Source organism: Stigmatopora argus, chromosome 8, assembly GCF_051989625.1.
Source record: "Stigmatopora argus isolate UIUO_Sarg chromosome 8, RoL_Sarg_1.0, whole genome shotgun sequence".
NCBI lineage: Eukaryota > Metazoa > Chordata > Actinopteri > Syngnathiformes > Syngnathidae > Stigmatopora > Stigmatopora argus.
In genome coordinates, this window is record NC_135394.1 from 18,431,576 (window position 1) to 18,449,378 (window position 17,803).

Genomic DNA, 17,803 nt, shown 5'->3' on the forward strand with positions numbered 1-17,803 from the left:
GCCATTTTGAGACAGTGCCATTCGCTAAACTTCACATTAATACGGTTTATAGAGCTGTACTTTAAAATAGCTATGTAGTACACGCTTTTCAAACGGCTTAAAAAAAAAAAAGGATTTCATTTTTTTTATGAATGTTACAGATACACCAAAGTAAATGATGACAACTCTGCCTAGAACTTTGCTACTTGTGTGTGTGTGTGTATATGTCTCATCATTCCAATTTTCCTATTTTCAAACTGCACAAGGAATTAAAGTTGGAATTTAGCCTTCGGCTATACTCTTACATCTTTACATATTTTCATTACCATGAATATTGTCGTTTCATTAATATGCACTGTCCCTGTATTAAATAAATCAAATTCAAACTAGTAACCATTGTCAGAAAATCTTTATTAACAACTGTACATTTTCAGTCATACAAGGGAAACAGAAAAAGTTCCAAAAGTTGAACGCCATTGGCGTCGTGCGTAAACCTCCCATCACTGGTATTTGCCCCACCCCCTTTTTGGGGGGTCAACTCGTTCACGATTGTCCCCCCCCCGTGCAGTCCAACGAGTCAGCGCGTCCGCTGTGGTCATTTGACGTTTCTCAGGACGCGTCGCGCGTGCGTGCTCTTCAAGGCGCCCAGCGCCCCTTCCAGGATGGAGAGCAGGTGCAGGAGGGTGGCCGGGTCCGCCTGCAGGACCCGAGCGGCGCCAGGGCGCCCCGGCCCCTGCGTCAGCTGCAGGACGACGCTCAACGAGGGCGCCGTTTGCTGGCGCAGGGAACGGCTGGCCAACTGGTTCGGGCGGGGATGGGAAAGCGGCGCTTTAAAATGGTTCGGGGGTGAAAAAGCGGGCCTTCAAAATGGACGGGTTCCGTCTCACGCCATTTGATTGGCTGAGAAGTTGCGGGGTTAGGGTTATCGCCGAACATAGTATTTTAGCACCGTCGGTCAAACATTTAGACTCTTTCTCGTTCCCCTGAACGGTCAAGTGTCTCAAAACTTTTGACCGAGCGTGTACATGCTCATGTATGTTTTTACGACTACCGTATTTTCACGACTATAAGGCGCACCCTCAATGAATGACACATTTTAATATTTTTTCCATATATAAAGCACACTGGATTATAAGGCGCCCTGTCTATTTTGGAGAAAATTGAAGACCTTTAAGTGCGTCTTATAGTGGTGAAAATACGGTAGATTTGTTATGCTATTTTAAAAGGGAAATGTACGTTTTATTATGAAGGCAGCACTTTTAAATTCGAATGAACATGATTTGGCCTGATTTTTTTTTTTGGTTTCCAACTCTGAAACTTTATTTAACGAGACACCAACAAATTTTATGTGCTTAAGTTGTAATAAAACATGATTTTTGAGGGAAGTGCTTATGAATTTTTACTTGAAACAAGCTAACCTGTACGTTATTTATTACTAGTGTGATGAAATTGCAAACGTCATAGCGAAAAAAGGCCATTTTAAAGATTCATCGTTGAATGAATGACCCGATTTGTCGACGGTTAGTATAATGGGGGGTGATTTACGCACCTGGACGTCCAATCTCCAGCGGAGGTTGCAGTAAGCGGGCAAGGGGCGGGGCAACAGCGTCAAGACGCGACGGATCTCGCTGCCGTGCTGCCGGTACATCTGCCCGAGACACCCGGGAACGCCGTTAGCGTTAGCTCATGAGCAAACCTTTTTTCTTCACTATATCGTCACGTTTAGCAATGTTACATTCGGAACCTTTTTTTAATGGAATATTTTTTTAGGATGAAATGAGGTCACCTGCAAGAGGCTCTGGTTAATCTCCTCCCCAAAGTCCAAGGACAAGACCGAGTCCACAAAGTCGGCCTCTGACAGCTACACACGCAGAAAAAAAAAACATGCAAAATGTCTTCCGTCATTATTACGCACGGAACAGTCCAACATTGAAAGCAAAATAAAAACCTGCTCCTAACTCATCGCCGCACACGACACTATTATTTTACCAGATAATTCATTATAAACCACACAAATATAAATTAGTGACAGGAAATAGCAGGGTTCTCCAAGATCTACTTTTCAAAGAGCCAACATACAGTAGTGCTTTTTTCCCCCCAGGGCACTGAAAAAGCAGTAATCACGTTTGGCCACAAGATGGTGCTGTTTGACCGAATATGCTGGCCTAAAGTCTATTCATTTTTCATGGGGCGTTCGTAAACGACGAGGCATAAAGAATAGACAGCATTTTAAAAATGATAAACTACGAACATTGGCCAGTCCAAACGGATTGGAGGCCGGCCAATGAGTTAGGAGAGTGGAAAAAGAAGAGAGAAGAGAAGGCGGCCATTTTGAGGTGGACGAACGGATCTGACCATGTGTTTGGAGCTCTGGGTCATCAGGTACATGAGGCCCTCCACGCCGCGTTGAACCGTTTCCACCGGCACCGACAGCTTCCCTGCGGATGGCCGATGACAGCGGGGGGTCAGGGGGTCAATCTGAGAGTCGACCAACCGACATGATCCCCCCCGGCCGACGAACGGGCTTACTGGCAGCTCCCTCGTACACTTTGGGGTTGATTCCTCTCCTCAGGAACTCCAGCGCGATTCGCCCAAACTCTCCGACCACTGAACAAAACACAATGTCCAAAATGATTCCAGGCTCTTTTCCATACCTATTTTGTTTTCTTTCTTTGATTTTTTTGGAATTGTTTTGCGACTTTTAGGATTTTTTTTTTTACCTTCTTACTTGCAAATATTCATTTCCCCTCATTTTGTGAGGAAATTCAATGAATACAAATTAATCAAGACTGTGTTCATTCAGTAAAAAATGAACTTGGCTTTTTTTGTTAAAAATTAAAAGAAAAAAAATCTATCTCGTGTTTTGTTTATTTACCTTTCAAAACAAAAAAACAGGAAATAGTATTGTATTCATTTCAATAAAAAACAGCATTTATTCGTCATTTTTAGCCTTTTCCTAGAATGTAAAAACCATTTTTATTCTTAAAATACTATAATATAAAAAACATTAACAGGGCAGAAAAATACTATTATGTAAAAAGGGTTAAAAAAAACAAGAAATAGTGTTTTATAATCATTCTATTTAAAAAAAAAAAAAAAGCTTAAAATCTGCATTTTTTTTTCTCTAGCTTTTCCAGTTTTTAACCGTTACATGGGTGAATTATGACTTGTTTTTAACCATAGACAATACATAAGTTTGTTTGGATATTATCTTTGTTTTACTCTTACATTTTAATCGATTAAGCTTCGAAAAAAATAACTATTTATAAAAAGAAAAAGAGATATAACGGAAACCAAGACGTAGCAATAATTATCACAATCACGACATGGTTCAATAAAAAAAAAGCCAATTAAGCAAAATAATTCGAACGGACGCGCAAAATCTTTATCATATTCTTACATTTTACGGGTTTTTTGTTTGGGTTTTCATGAGCTAAAGCTAACCAGAAACCGTTCTCACGTTCCCTCACAGGCGAAGAAGAGAAGAAACTATTTTAGGGTTTGATTACCTGCCGCGTCCACTTTGTTGAGGAATTCCAGGTGTTCTTTGTGCTCTTCGGATAAAACCAACAGCATGTTGACGCCCAGTTTTAATTTTAATCTTGCTCAATGAAAGAGTTTGACAAGTATCCTCCGTCTACCCGGAAGTGTAGGGTGAGAATTCCCGCCTACTTCTTCTTCGCTGTCTTTGCTACACCGCTTGAGTTGCCGTGCTGCCATCTTTCGATCACAACGTGAAGCGCATGGGATCACCGTTCGAAACGTGATGAAAATGAGATAAAATATTTGATTTAAAGTTTTTTTTTGCATGACCACAATTATTACCAAGGGATAAATTTGATTTGACATTACTCTTGATAGTGATGCAGTTTATTTTTGAATTTCCCTTGTATATATTTTTTTTTTATGTATCAAAAATGATAGCATATGGTAGGTAGGATTGTCTCAATCGCATCAAATCTGGCACTCCAATATCTCAGCAGTGTTTTAATAGATTAATTTTAGAAAAAATTCAACCATCCAATTAAAAAAAAAAAATCTCCATCATCTTAATTTGTACCAAAATGTGTATTATTATTTCTCACGTCTGTTTATGTGTGTTACTCAGTAAGCAGGCACTCAGAATTGAGTAAATGTAAAACATTTATTGTGGGTACAAAAAATTCCGATAAAATGGCATGCGCCCCTTCCCACGACCCCCCCCCCCCCCATACACACACAAGAAAACAGATCCCCGAGGCACTAAATCTTGGGTGTTGGTGTTCGATATCCAATCACATTCTACAACGTCGCAGTACGTTTACTGCCTAAAAATGACTAAAGTGTAGGAATTTTAGGGGCGGAGGAAAAAAAAAAAATGCAAATTTTAATGAAGGGGTAAACCCTAAGCCCTCTAAAAAGAGGTTCCGATTCAACCTAGATGAACGGGTGGACACCCCGAGTCCATTGCCTGGAGATCCTTAAGACAAAGTTAAAGTTGCACTAAAAAATAATGTAAACAAACGGATTACACTGTCAAAAAAAAAAATCACAAACTAAAAGATCTATGTGTAAAAAGATGGCGTGAAAACACACGGACACGCAAAAGTTCCAAACGGGAGGTTAAAAATGCCTTTTTTTTTTTTGGTGTAGATTTGTCGTTCGGTGCCGTCCAATCGGGTTGTGGTTAGAAGTGACTTTTTTATCGCGACGTCTACGGTCGTTCGTCGACTGCCGACCTTTCGGGTTTGAACGGGTTCGACGGACGGCAAGGGCAGTCGGAGTGGTAAGTGGAATTTGTTGGGTGGGGGGAAAAAAAACGGGATGATACATTCTAGATAAGTTTGGGGGGGAAAAGGAGAATAAATTTGACAGAACGAATCGACTCTGTTCTCCGAATTTGGTGGAAAATCCGTGGGAATTTCCCCTCTTGTTTTTGTAGTGTACAATACGTGGAAAGCGCTGCGACCGATCGTCACGTCGGCCTTGGAGTGGCTAGAAAAACTTTGGGCTTAAAACAATCATTGATATACGAGACAAAAGCGAGAAAAAAAATAAAATAATAATCATCATCATCATCAACACTCAGGGGCGCCGTGACGTGACGGAAGCCCTCGAGGAAGAAAAATCAATGACCAATCTTTGTCGTCGGCTAACGACAAAGCAAAATTTAAAAAAAAATGGCGGCTGAGAAAAGCCAAGAGGTGTCTGTCTGTCTGTCTGTCTGTGTGGACGCCGTGGACAAGACAGGATGGGATGGCGGCTTCACATGACCGCGCACTCTCTGGACGCCATTCTGGCCTGCAAAAGCGTACGAGTGACCATTATTATCATCTAGAGATGGCTTTATCCTTATATATTAAAAAAAAAAAAAAGATGCAATAACAAAAATAAAAACCTTTTGATGTACAGACGCTCCTCTACTTACGAACATTCGACTTACGAACGACGGTACATACGAACATGTCTGCAAATTGCGTTTATGTCGAAAAATGTTCGTCACTTCGATTTTGTATTGCGCGTCTTTTACCGCGTAGTGCTTCTTTCCGCCACTAATGCCGACGATGCCTGGCGCTGTGAGAGCTCAGCTCACCCAGCATCTACCTTCCGCATTGCAACGAAGAAGAAGTGCGTGAACGTATCTCCAGTGCGCAAAGAGCCTTTTTCATTTGTATCATTAAATATCTCGTGCATCCATTATTGAATACGGTTGGTGAAAAGCGAAAGGCTTCTATTGAGGGAGGTGCAAGGAAGAGGCAAGCCATTTCATTTGAAATGAGTGGCAATAATAACGAAGCAGCTTGATGCGCGTTGCACGGTAATACAACTTGAATCGTTCCACCGACCGTCAGTACCATTTCTAAACAGAAAGATGGAGCAGCAGGACCCAAATATTGAACGTTGCACAAAGTTTGCAAATCAATTGAATGATGCCATACAGTGCTACCGCATCATTTATGATGAAAAAAGAAAACTGCAATCGTCATTAGATAGCTTCTTTCAGCCAGTTTCTAGTAAATCTCTCTCTCTAATGTATGTATACAGTACTGTATGTGTTCTCTCCATGTTATTAAATGTTTTTTTCAGTACTAACCAATGCGTTTAACTTATACAAGCCTTAAACATACAAATGCACTTATATCAACCTTCAATATACTTATATAGGCCTTAAACATACATTATAATACAAAATATAGCACTGAGCAACTTACGAACAAATTCAACTTATGAACAATCGCTCGGAACCTAACTCCTTCATTCGTAAGTAGGGGAGCGTCTGTACTCCTTACATCACAGGTGTCAAAGTGGCGGCCCGGGGGCCAAATCTGGCCCACCGCATCATTTTGTGTGGCCCGAGAAAGTAAATGATGAGTGCCGACTCAGTTTTTAGGATTAAATTCAAATGACAAGTATAGATGTATATGATATTTCCTGATTTTCCCCTGAAGAATGGCAATTTTTTTTAATCCAATTTTTTTCTTTTGTGTTTTTAGTTCAAAAAGCATTTTTCAATTCTAAAAATAAATATATAAAAATGTTACACAAAATACACATTGTTTTATATCTATAAAAAAACGGAATACTTAGGGCTTATGATCCAGTTCTTTTAATCCAATATTAAAAAATCTAAATATTAGATCTAAAAAGGCCCGAGTGAAATGGAGTTGACGTTAATGCGGCCCGCCAACCAACTCGAGTTCGACACCCGTGCCTTACATCTTCGGAAATGTGTTTTTTTAAACTGTCATTACTTTTGAATATGTTTATCATTGACATTTAAAAATAAAAAATGTCATCTATGTTTATCATTTAGCCAATGCTTTTTATGTAGATTTGTATAAAATAAATCCAAGATAAAAAATGGCAGAAAAGCATTTTTTGGCTCATCAAACTGGTGAAATGAAATCAAATTTAAAAAAAAACGAAAAAGCATCCAGTAAAAAAAAGTTTGGTATTTTTTGTTAGTTTTTTCCGCTCACCTTCTTGTGCACCACTGGCGCCACGTCCTCTTCCTCGCCCTCCTCCTCCTCATCCTCTTCCCCATTCTCCACTTGCACCTTCTTGCTGACGGTCCGCCTGGCCACTTCCTGCGTTGTCGGCGGCGGCGGCGATGGCGTTTAAAAACACGGACGTGTGGGCGTACGTACGTACGTACGTACGTGGGCACCGGCCGGCCGGCGCTGCTCACCTCCCCGTCAAAGTTGACCAAAGTGGTGACGACGTCGTTTCCCGCTCCCCAGGAAGCCTGGCTCTTCCACAGGAGGTCGGCGGGCGGACCGTGGGCCACGCCCGCGTCCGCGGACCACACCTGGACGAGGAAAACGCACCATACCCTCCATTCAGTCATTGCACATACAGTGGTACCTGGTCATACGACCGCTCGTCATACGACCGCCCGTCATACAATATTCTCGTCTTAGGACGGAAATTTCGATGGAAAAATTCGCCCGTCATTTCGTGATGCGACCAAGCCAGGTGGCTATGGCACTGTATTTTTTTGCATATCTTTCGTGTATAACAATATTTACGAGCACCGAATGAGTTATTCAGACCAGGAAACGCACAACGCGCATGCGCGGGGGGCAAAAAGAGAGCTTTCTGGGTAATGAAGTATACTCGTGCACACAACGCCGACCGATAGGCAATGGCATTCTTTCTCAGAAAAAAACTTCATTACCCACAATCAATACGTGGGTAAGCTCAGCTGCTGCATTTTCTGTTATTTTTATCTAATGCGAGGAGTATTATATGACTTCTCGTTGGCTGCTCATAAGAACATCAGGGGCACTGGCTCGCAACAGCATCCCCGGTAGCAACTCTATCATAGGCGCCGTTCGGGGGGATGCGACAACAGATGGATGCTACAAGCTAAAAGGAGCCGCTAGCCAGCGCCCCCGAAGCTCCCATGAGCAGCGGAGCGATCGCTGATAAAAGACTGCTTCTCGTTGGCAAGTGGTCGTCGTGCGTTATCCCATTGTGAGGAGGACATGTGTGCATCATTTTTGGAATATTTTGAAGGGAATAGTACAACAGCAAACAGTCCATCGATAGCGAACGTGAGGGTGGGTGGAGTGTTTGTTCCGTTTACGAGTGCGTTGTGTGGAAAAAATAAAAAACGAAGCCCCCCCCACCCCTTTTGTGCCCCTCTCCCCTCGGCGAAATCCGCCCAATTTTAGTTAGATTAAACACTTTATTTCTATTAAACCACTCGTTATTTATTACTTTGTCAATATATGACGAATTATAAGAAATCAAACATTTTTTTTCAATCCAATATCCTGTTTTTGGTGTTTTTTCAGAGGGCTGGAACCAATTAATTTTTTCCCCATTCATTTCAATGGGAAACGTCCACTCGAGTGACGAGAACCTCGCCATACGATCTCAGTCTCGGAACGGATGACGATCGTATGTCGAGGTACCACTGTATTGGACATCCATCGCGGGGGGGAAAAAAAAAAAATGAAAAAGAGCGCTTTACCGTGACGGTCTGTCCGGCCTTGAGGACAAACTTTGGCGAGAACTTGTAGACGATCTCGTCGCCGTCGTCCACTTTTCTCTTCAGTCTCCAGTTGCCGAGAGGTTGGTCCTGCGAGAGTTTAGAGTCAGTTAAGACACCGAGGCCCCCAACGTGGTACTCAAATTATGACAGAGAGAGGGAGAGTTTAGAGTTTAATATTTAAATACTGTTGAAACCAGCTCTCAAAAAGATATTCATGTGATTCATGAGAGGGAGACTTATACTTAAGTATTACTAATAGCAAAATATCAGTAAGAGCACTCATTTAACACATGGGGTGCTGCCATTGACTGTCATAGGCATCCATTTAACACATATTATTATTTGATTAAAGAAATAAAAGTGGGGATGTTTGGATTAAATGTTTGGACATCCACGTGCCAAGCAAGATCTACATCCGGGTTACCACGAGCGATCTTCATTCTACTCCTGACGACCTATCTCCCTCCATTCAACCGGATTTAGATCATGAATAGAATTTTGAGAGCTGGTTTCAACAGTATTTAGATCGTTTCAACAGTATTTAGATCGTTTCAACATTATTTAGACAGTATTTAGATCGTTTCAACATTATTTACAGTATTTAGATCGTTTCAACATTATTTACAGTATTTAGATCGTTTCAACAGTATTTAGATTGTTTCAACAGTATTTAGACACTATTTAGATAGCTTCAACAGTATTTAGATCGTTTCAACAATATTTACAGTATTTAGATCATTTCAACATTATTTACAGTATTTAGATCGTTTCAACAGTATTTAGACACTATTTAGATAGCTTCAATAGTATTTAGACAGTATTTAGATCGTTTCAACATTATTTACAGTATTTAGATCGTTTCAACATTATTTACAGTATTTAGATCGTTTCAACAGTATTTTGACACCATTTAGATTGTTTCAACAGTATTTAGATCATTTCAACATTATTTACAGTATTTAGATCGTTTCAACAGTATTTAGACACTATTTAGATAGCTTCAATAGTATTTAGACAGTATTTAGATCGTTTCAACATTATTTACAGTATTTAGATCGTTTCAACATTATTTACAGTATTTAGATCGTTTCAACAGTATTTTGACACCATTTAGATTGTTTCAACAGTATTTAGATCATTTCAACATTATTTACAGTATTTAGATCGTTTCAACATTATTTAGACAGTATTTAGATCATTTCAACAGTATTTTGAGAGCTGGTTTCAGCAGTATTTCGATATTAAACTCTAAACTCTCCCTGTCTCTTTCATAATTTGAACCGGTTCTACCAAACGTCCGGCGACCAAACATCCGGCGACCCAACGTCCGGTCACGGCCCCACGTACCTGCTCCCCGTTGTTGGCCAGCGTGACCGAGTTGCCGTCCACGTCGGTGGGCGAGATGGAGACGGCGCCGCTGGCCGCGTCCTCCTCGGAGGCCATCAGCACCTCGCGGGCGTGCCCCGCCGAGGCGTCGCCCGACCCGGGCTCGCCGCGCCGCCGCTTGGTGGAGCGGGACGAGGACGAGCCCGACACCCTCGAGACGCTCACGCGGGACGAGGGGCTGGGGGACAGCTTCAACCTGGACGGACGGACGGACGGACGGAGACACTTTAGTCCAGGGGAGGAGCTCGAGAGTACGACGGAGGCGGAGTCAAATTCTCAATTGGACACTCCTCCAAAAATACAAATAAATTAAGATATACTTCCACTACCACTTTAAGGATAGTGGAATAGTTTTTATTTTTTATTGCTGGTCCTTTTTTTTTTTTAAATTTGGACTAGAATTTGGCCTAAATAAAGAGGAAGTGACCCGTAAGATACAGGAAGTCCCTCCCCCTACTTGTTTATTCATTGAAGAAATAAATCAAAAGAACATGTCGTTTTTTTCCTTTATCAAATTATAAAATATAAACTTATGACTATATAATTATATAAATAATTAGATCAGAGTCGCGCATTCAACGCGCAATTTAGTTCTATTAAACTTTTTTTTAATCAAATACATTAAAATATGCTTTATTTCATTTTATCTTATACTAAAACTCCCTAGCTACCTCACGTGCTGCTAACCGCTAACCACTTTAGCTACTTTTTTTTTTTTACCTAACTTCCTTTTCAGTGCATATAAATCTTTTTGTGACTACAGTAATCCCTCGATTATCACATCTTCACTTATCGCAAATTCACTACTTTCCCGGCTAGTATTGTTATTATTATTATTTGAAGTGTAAATCCACACTGAAACTCGTATGAGGAAGCCACTCTTGCCATTCTTTCAATAATCGCGGCCGTGTCCGGTCTACATTAACCGCCATATTTGAGGGATTACTGTACTTATGTGAACACTTGATGTTGAAGCTATCAAATCGGATTGTACATGTATAGTTATGACAATAAATTCAATTCCTAGTGTGGTACCTGTGCTCCTCCCCCTCCAGGAGTTTGCGGTAGGCGTTGATCTCCATGTCCAGCGTGAGCTTGACGTCCAGGAGCTCCTGGTACTCGGTGAGCTGGGCGTTCATGCGCTCGCGCAGATCGTTCATCTCGCGGTCCTTGGCCTCGCTCACGCGCCGGTGCTTGTCGCGCTCCGACGACAGGGCGTCCTCCAGCTCCCGCACGCGCTCCTCGGCGGCCGCCGCCTGTCCAAAGTCGCTCGTTGGGAATGATCCGGGAGCACGCCCGCCCGGGTTCGGTTCCGGCCGGCCTCCTCGTCCCCGAAGCCAAGTTGACAGACCTGCTTCTGGAGGACGCTCAACTGATAGCCCAGACTCTCGATCCTCACGCGGGACTCCTGCAGCTCCTCGCGGGCGGCGCACACGGCCTTGTCGTTCATGGCCGACGACACCTTGGCGTTTTCCAGCTGCGCGGCGGCAAAGGCGAGTCGTGAGGACCACCGGCCAACCGACGGACACACGGAACGGACGCCGGCGACTTGCCTTGGCTTGGAAGGTCTGCTCCAGTTCCTCCTTGTACAGCGACACCTGCTCGTCGTGCTGCTTTCTCAGGTCCTGGCGGGGGGGCGGGGGGGGGAATGGGCGGAGCCAAAACGGAAGAAGGTGAGTGGGAGTGTCAATTTACCATTTTGCTTTTTTAAAAAATGTTGTAGAAATATCGCCCGAGTGCTTTTCACTGCGCTTGATTCAGTTAAGGTAGGGAACCGGTGGCTCAAGAGCCACCCGTGGCTCTCATTAGTGCCCTTTTCAGCCATTGTTTTTATTCGACCTTTCTGTATGCACACCCTGGAACACACAGTGTCAAAGTGGAGGCCCGGGGGCCAAATCTGGCCCTCCGCCTCATTTTGTGTGGCCCGGGAAAGTCAATGATGAGTGGCGACTTTTTGTTTTAGGATCAAATTCAAATGAAGAGTTTAGATGTGTATTAAATTTCCTGATTTTACCCCTTTTAAATCAATCATTGTCATTTTTTTCTGTGTTTTTAGTTCAAAAATCATTTTGTAAAATCTAAAAATATATAGATAAAAAAGCTAAAATAAACATTGTTTTAGATGTATAAAAACGGAAAATTCAGGGCTTTTAATCATTTTATTTAAAAAAAAATCTAAATATTCTATCTAAAATGGTCCAGCCCACGTGAAATCAAGTTGACGTTAAAGCGGCCCGCGAAACACCCTTGCCCTGGACGATTAGCGATGGCGTAACGATGTCGTCAAACGAACGAACGTAGCCGAGCACACACCTGCAGAGCTTGCGCCAACTTGAACTCGTAGTCCATCCTGACTCCCGAGTCCACCTCCACAATCCTCTGCTCTTGCCGGCGACGAGACTCGCGGACCTCCTGCGGGAAGGGCGGAGTCACAATCCCGTAGACGGACGGGGACGGGATCCCGAAGGCTGTCCCACCTCCTCGAACATGTTCTTCCTAAAGTCCATCTCCTCGCTGAGCGACTGGCAGCGGTTTTCCAAGTCCACGCGCATCAAGGTCTCGGCCTCCAGCTGGCGCTTGGCCACGGCGTGGCTGTCCTCCGCCTGACGACAAATTCCAACAAAAAAATCCCATCTATGTCATGATGTCTCATTTGGATTTGGATTTGGATTGGACGAAGCCACAAGCCAACATCCTTCCGCATGATTCCAAGAAAAAGAAATTCTACCTTGGCCAGCAGGCCCTTGATTTCCAGGAGGTCAGAGGTCAGCGCGGCGTTCTGGCCCAGGGCGGTGGAGAGCGCCGCTTCGCTCTGGTTCAGCTGGCTCTCCAACGCCGCCGCCCGGGAGGTGGCCGCCGCCAGGTCGCCGTCCTTCTTCTTGCCGCTGAGGGAGGGATGAAGGCGGGGTGTCACGTTGGGGCGGGTGCTGCGTCCGATTGGTCGGTTAGTTCTCTCACCTGCGCGTGGCTTCTTCCAAGTCGGCCTGCGCCTTGCCCAGGTCGATTTGCAGCCGGGCGCGCTCCCTGGCCGTCTCGTCCAGGACTCGGCGGGCGTCCGCCAACTCCGCCTCGTACAGGTGCTTCAGGCCGCTCACCTGAAAGCGCCGCTATGTCATTTCGTCTGCGCTAATAGGCCACACCCCCACCCACAGGCAACAGAATTGACATCGCTTAATGTACTAATTAATACGTGGGAAAATAGGAAACATTCTCTTTCCATCTAGACCACATGTGTAAAAAGCGGCGGCCCGGGGGCCAAATCTGGCCCGCCGCATCATTTTGTGTGGCCCCGGAAAGTCAATGATCAGCTTTAGGATCAAATTCAAATGGAGAATAAAGATGTATATTAAATTTCCTGATTTTCCCCTTTTTAAATCAATCATTGTCATTTTTTAATCCATTTTTTCTGTGTTTTTAGTTCAAAAATCATTTTGTCAAATCTAAAAATATATTTTAAAAGCTCAAATAAACATTATTTTAGAGATATAAAAAACTGAATATTCAGGGCTTTTAATCCAGTTCTTTTAATCCATTTATGAAAAAAACAATCGAAATATTATATCTAAAATGGTCCGGCCCACATGAAATGGAGTTGACGTTAACGCGGCCCGTGAACCAACCCGAGTCTGACACCCTTGGTATAGTATATAGCACTTTGTGAAAGTGGCGGCCCGGGGGCCAAATCTGGCCCGCCGCATCATTTTGTGTGGCCCGGGAAAGTCAATCATGAATGCCGACTTTCTGTTTTAGGATCAAATTCAAATGAAGAGTATAGATGTATATTACATTTCCTGATTTTACCCCTTTGAAATCAATCATTGTCATTTTTTCAATCCATTTTTTTCTGTGTTTTTAGTCCAAAAATCATTTTGTAAAATCTAAAAATATATACAAAAAAGCTCAAATAAACATTGTTCTAGATCTATTAAAAAACGGAATATTCAGGGCTTTTAATCCAGTTATTTTAATCCATTTATTAAAAAAAATAGAAATATTCCATCTAAAATGGTCCGGCCCACATGAAACCGAGTTGACGTTAACGCGGCCCGCAAAGTCTGACACCCTTGATCTAGACTTTGGGAGTTTAAATTTAAAAGAAGAGTAATTACGTGTTAATTTATTTCCAGAGATTAAAAAATATTTTTGAAAAATAGTTTTTTACTTTTTAAAATATCATGTTATTGTTAAATAATGTCCAAAAATGTGCATTTTTCTCGTCAATTTACAAGAACCATGCCACCACACCCTTTTAAAACAAAGTCAATTAATGTGCATTTCTCAAATAAAGAATATTTAAATGAAGTTATTGACTTCTGTTTATCAAATATTATTATAATTTCAAAACTACAACAAGAATTTCTTGATTGAATGAAAAATAAGAAATGAAAAAAATGTAACATTATATTTTTTAAATCATGAACTTAAAGAATATGTACCGTTATAAAATTAATAAACATTTGGAAGAAAGATAACTGCTTAATTTTCAGCAAACAACTCAATATTTTTAAAAATTCAAATAAACAACAGTCGGCGTCCAATCTATTTGGACTTGGATGGGCCCCCGCCCAATCCACATCTGTCACCGGCATACCCCATTAATTTTAATTTTCGCACTGCATATTTTGGCATCGCACGAAATCCGCCCACTTCCGAAAATTGAGCAAAGCGCGCCGCCCTCTCGGTTTCGCCTGGACGTGGCGCTAAAAACCGACCCCCGCCCTGGTTTGAGCGGACGCCGCACACCGCGAGGAATGTGAAAAAACGCTGAGGAATGCGAGAAATGCAGCTAGCCGACTTTCACGTGTGTGCCACGTGCCACACCTCCCCGGCCGGCCCGCATTTGGCGTTATTCTTTACGTGGAGGCCAACGGAGTCGAGTAAACGGTGAATGAATGTCAGTGAGTGGTCGCGGGTGGGGGAGTTGGGGCGACGGGGATGACCTGAAAACCACACGGCTACGACGGCCTTCCGTCTTGGTCGGGATATTAATAACAAATAGGCCGTAAACGGTTATTTTTAATCGCCTGACCACGACAGTTTATGCTACTTTGACAGTACACGGTGGGATATCGTCACAAATAGTATTTTAAACGGCTACCCGACAGCCCGTTGTCACCATCCTAACATTTTCACCCTGATATTTATCCTCCCCCAAAAATACTTCATCATATTTTCAATACCATGCAAGAATTGAATTTTAATTTCGATGCTAAACGCCCATTTGTGTGACATTCAATCGATATTTTGCTGCCAATTCATGAGTTTATCACCCATAGAAAAGATTATTCTTATTTTTTTAGCCTTGGAAATGCTAATTTTGACTAATTTTGACGTCCGTCCGTTCAAAACGCCCATTTGTGTGACGTTTAACCGATATTTTGCTCCCAATTCATGAGTTTATCGCCCATAGAAAAGATTATTCTTATTTTTTTAGCCTTGGAAATGCTAATTTTGACTAATTGTGACGTCCGTCCGTTCAAAACGCCCATTTGTGTGACGGTTAATCGATATTTTGCAGCCAATTCATGAGTTTATCGCCCATAGAAAAGATTATTCTTATTTTTTAGCCTGGGAAATGCTAATTCAGACAAATTTCACGTCCATCCGTTCAAGGTGGGAGGGTTGGCAGCGGATAAATATCAATACATTTGCAAATAAATATAGTACGTATGAATAAATTCACTATAATTCTTATCCAAGCCATAGTCGTTTTCCTGGTGAAACTACTTTTGTTGCATTCGATTTACTAGCTTAACCATTGATATTTTTAACGAGCTTAATAGACGTCCAATCCATATGAAGTGGGAATGAATGTTAACGTCTAGTACCGTCAATGGCCCCTAAAGATGTGAAAGCAAAAATGTGGTTTATGACCACCGAAAGTAGGGCAAAGTATCATTTACAAGCAATTCGCGATAACAAATGAATAAAAGGCAGCACCGCGTATTGGTATTTTTGCAATCCGATACTCAGCAGGCTAACTCCGGTGTAACGTAAAATTTGGTCACAAGATTAGATCCCAAGCATCGTTCACGTGTTTTCAGGTGCTGTAAATCAAATCACGAGGCCAACCCACTTCTCTTTAGAAGCTAACCATAGTAAGAGACCATTGCGTATTGATTGTAAACACAGTATTTGTTCATTGAAGTACCAATGTAGCTCACTTTAAATAAGATTGCTCATTTACTGATTACATTTTTTAGTGCCGGTTTAAAATACAGGCAGCGGATCAGCATTAAATATGTTGGGGAGGAAAAACTGGGCTCAAGTCAATACAAAATATAAGATTTGTCATTTACGGGGGGGCTTAAAAACAATACTTTGAAGGAAATTGGACCAGAAGTCAAGTTGACATAGGCTCGATTAAATGTATTAAAAAAACGAGGGTTCGGGAAACTGGCTTAAAAATAGGGGCATCGGATCGAGATAATGTATCTTGGAGAAAAAAAAGTATCACTTCCTGAGGTGCCACATAAAAATAGTCAAATAGGACTTGTTATTTATGGTGACATTTTTACTGGCTCAAAAATGTGGATATTGTTTCAGCATAACGTGTTGAAAAAAAATTGGATCTGAAGTTAGTTCAATTCTTGATAAGATACCACAAGGGCTCGTTGAATACAAAAAAAATATGAGTTGTCATTTTGCGGTGACATTAATTTTACTGGTTGAAAATATGGATGTTATCAGCGAAACCTATCTTGAAATAAATCAGATCAGAAGTCAAGTCAGGGCGTACTTTAATACCAAAATTATGATATCTTTTACGGGTCACAACATGTTTCATATATTTCGTTTCGGGATACGAAATTAGAGAAAGAAAAACTCATAACGGAAGACAAGTCATTTCTTGAAGAACTTCGACCAGCGCTTAATTCAAAAAATAAAGATTTGTCGTTTATGGTGACATTTGCATTATTTTGACTAGTTTAAGTCGATAAAAGTAATGAAAAATCAGCATCGGGACATCGAGACGAGCAAAATATGTCATTGCAAGTACTTTCCAAAGTAGTAGCAACTAGCTTACATTGAAATAAGCTAATTGCTACTACTTTACAATGCTAAACTACTAGCAACCAGACACTTTACATTGTAACGTATACAATGTTACAGTTAGCAATGTAAACTAGTAGCAATGAATAAATACACCACTTTACGAGTTGCGCAAGATGGGGAATTGGAAGAAAATAGTTCGGCTAAGTGGTTAAATAAAGAGGGCGTCGGTATGAAAAGGCGCGCACAATTAACCGCTCACTTTTCAAATTTTCAAGAACCGAACCGAGGCGTACTCGGTCGCTTTTAACGGCACCCTATCAACTCGTCGGCCAGCCACTTTTAACGGGACGATAGCAACTCGGAACCAACAATGGCTCCCACACGTGGCCGCCCCCACGACACTTTTTCACGGACGAGCGAGTTAGCGGGGCTTACCTCCCTGGTGGTGACCTCTTCCTTCTCGGACACTTTGACCTGCAGCCGGTCGTTCTCGAGCTCCAGAGAGCGAACCCGCTCAATGTAGACGGCCAGTCGGTCGTTAAGGTGCTGCAGGTCCTGTTTCTCCTGCAGGCGAGAAATTCGGGTGGGTGAGAGGGGCGTCGTGGAGGCCGACGCCGAAGCCGCCGGCCGGCCAGCTTCGCGACTCGGGGTAACGGTCGCCATGACGGCTCGAGCGCTTTCTTTCTTTCTTCTTTTCGGGGGCTTGAACGAGACGCGTTTGTCGGGAGACAATGCGCGCGCGTGTGCCTATTCCTCGTCGAGCGAATTGGGCTTGAGAAAAGCGGTCGGCCGAGCGAAGGGACGGCGAAGGTGGACTCAATGGGCGGCAGGAACGTCACGCGCGGTGTGGCGGTGTGGCGGCGGCGGCGTCGCGTTCGGAGAGGGTGGCGGCGGAAGGGATTCCAAAATGGCCGACGCAGCTGCCACCGCGCGCCAAAAGTGGGGAACGTTTCCGGCCCCGCG

At 42.7% G+C, this 17,803-nt stretch overlaps 2 protein-coding genes across 2 annotated transcripts; both read right to left on the reverse strand.

Annotated features, from left to right (window-relative positions):
* Positions 1–526: 526 nt before the first annotated feature.
* Positions 527–3,637, reverse strand: LOC144078951 (COMM domain-containing protein 2-like). The gene is made up of 6 exons (XM_077607440.1): positions 3,489–3,637; positions 2,509–2,586; positions 2,335–2,417; positions 1,766–1,840; positions 1,529–1,627; positions 527–778 (listed from the first exon to the last, which is right to left on the reverse strand). The coding sequence occupies exons 1-6, from the start codon at positions 3,553–3,555 to the stop codon at positions 575–577; spliced, it is 606 nt and encodes a 201-aa protein (XP_077463566.1). The 5' UTR covers positions 3,556–3,637; the 3' UTR covers positions 527–574.
* Positions 3,638–4,175: 538 nt separating this feature from the next.
* On the reverse strand, positions 4,176–17,793 carry LOC144078921 (lamin-B2-like). Its single transcript, XM_077607385.1, has 13 exons — positions 17,276–17,793; positions 12,803–12,939; positions 12,573–12,729; positions 12,322–12,447; positions 12,158–12,256; positions 11,398–11,469; positions 11,196–11,321; positions 10,880–11,100; positions 9,806–10,040; positions 8,438–8,545; positions 7,148–7,267; positions 6,939–7,046; positions 4,176–5,259 (listed from the first exon to the last, which is right to left on the reverse strand). Exons 1-13 carry the CDS (start codon positions 17,501–17,503, stop codon positions 5,224–5,226), a joined length of 1,773 nt encoding a protein of 590 aa, XP_077463511.1. The 5' UTR covers positions 17,504–17,793; the 3' UTR covers positions 4,176–5,223.
* Positions 17,794–17,803: the final 10 nt, after the last annotated feature.

Bases quoted from the DNA above. Each gene is read 5' to 3' on its own strand.
- LOC144078951 (XM_077607440.1), bottom strand. From the start codon at position 3,555: ATGCTGTTGGTTTTATCCGAAGAGCACAAAGAACACCTGGAATTCCTC. The intron at 2,587-3,488 runs GTAATCAAACCC...TGTTTTGTTCAG, and splicing joins CAACAAAGTGGACGCGGCAG to TGGTCGGAGAGTTTGGGCGA. The intron at 2,418-2,508 runs GTAAGCCCGTTC...GGCCATCCGCAG, and splicing joins AGTGTACGAGGGAGCTGCCA to GGAAGCTGTCGGTGCCGGTG.
- LOC144078921 (XM_077607385.1), bottom strand. From the start codon at position 17,503: ATGGCGACCGTTACCCCGAGTCGCGAAGCTGGCCGGCCGGCGGCTTCG. The intron at 12,448-12,572 runs GTAGAATTTCTT...ATTTGTCGTCAG, and splicing joins TCAAGGGCCTGCTGGCCAAG to GCGGAGGACAGCCACGCCGT. The intron at 12,257-12,321 runs GTGGGACAGCCT...CCCTTCCCGCAG, and splicing joins GGAAGAACATGTTCGAGGAG to GAGGTCCGCGAGTCTCGTCG.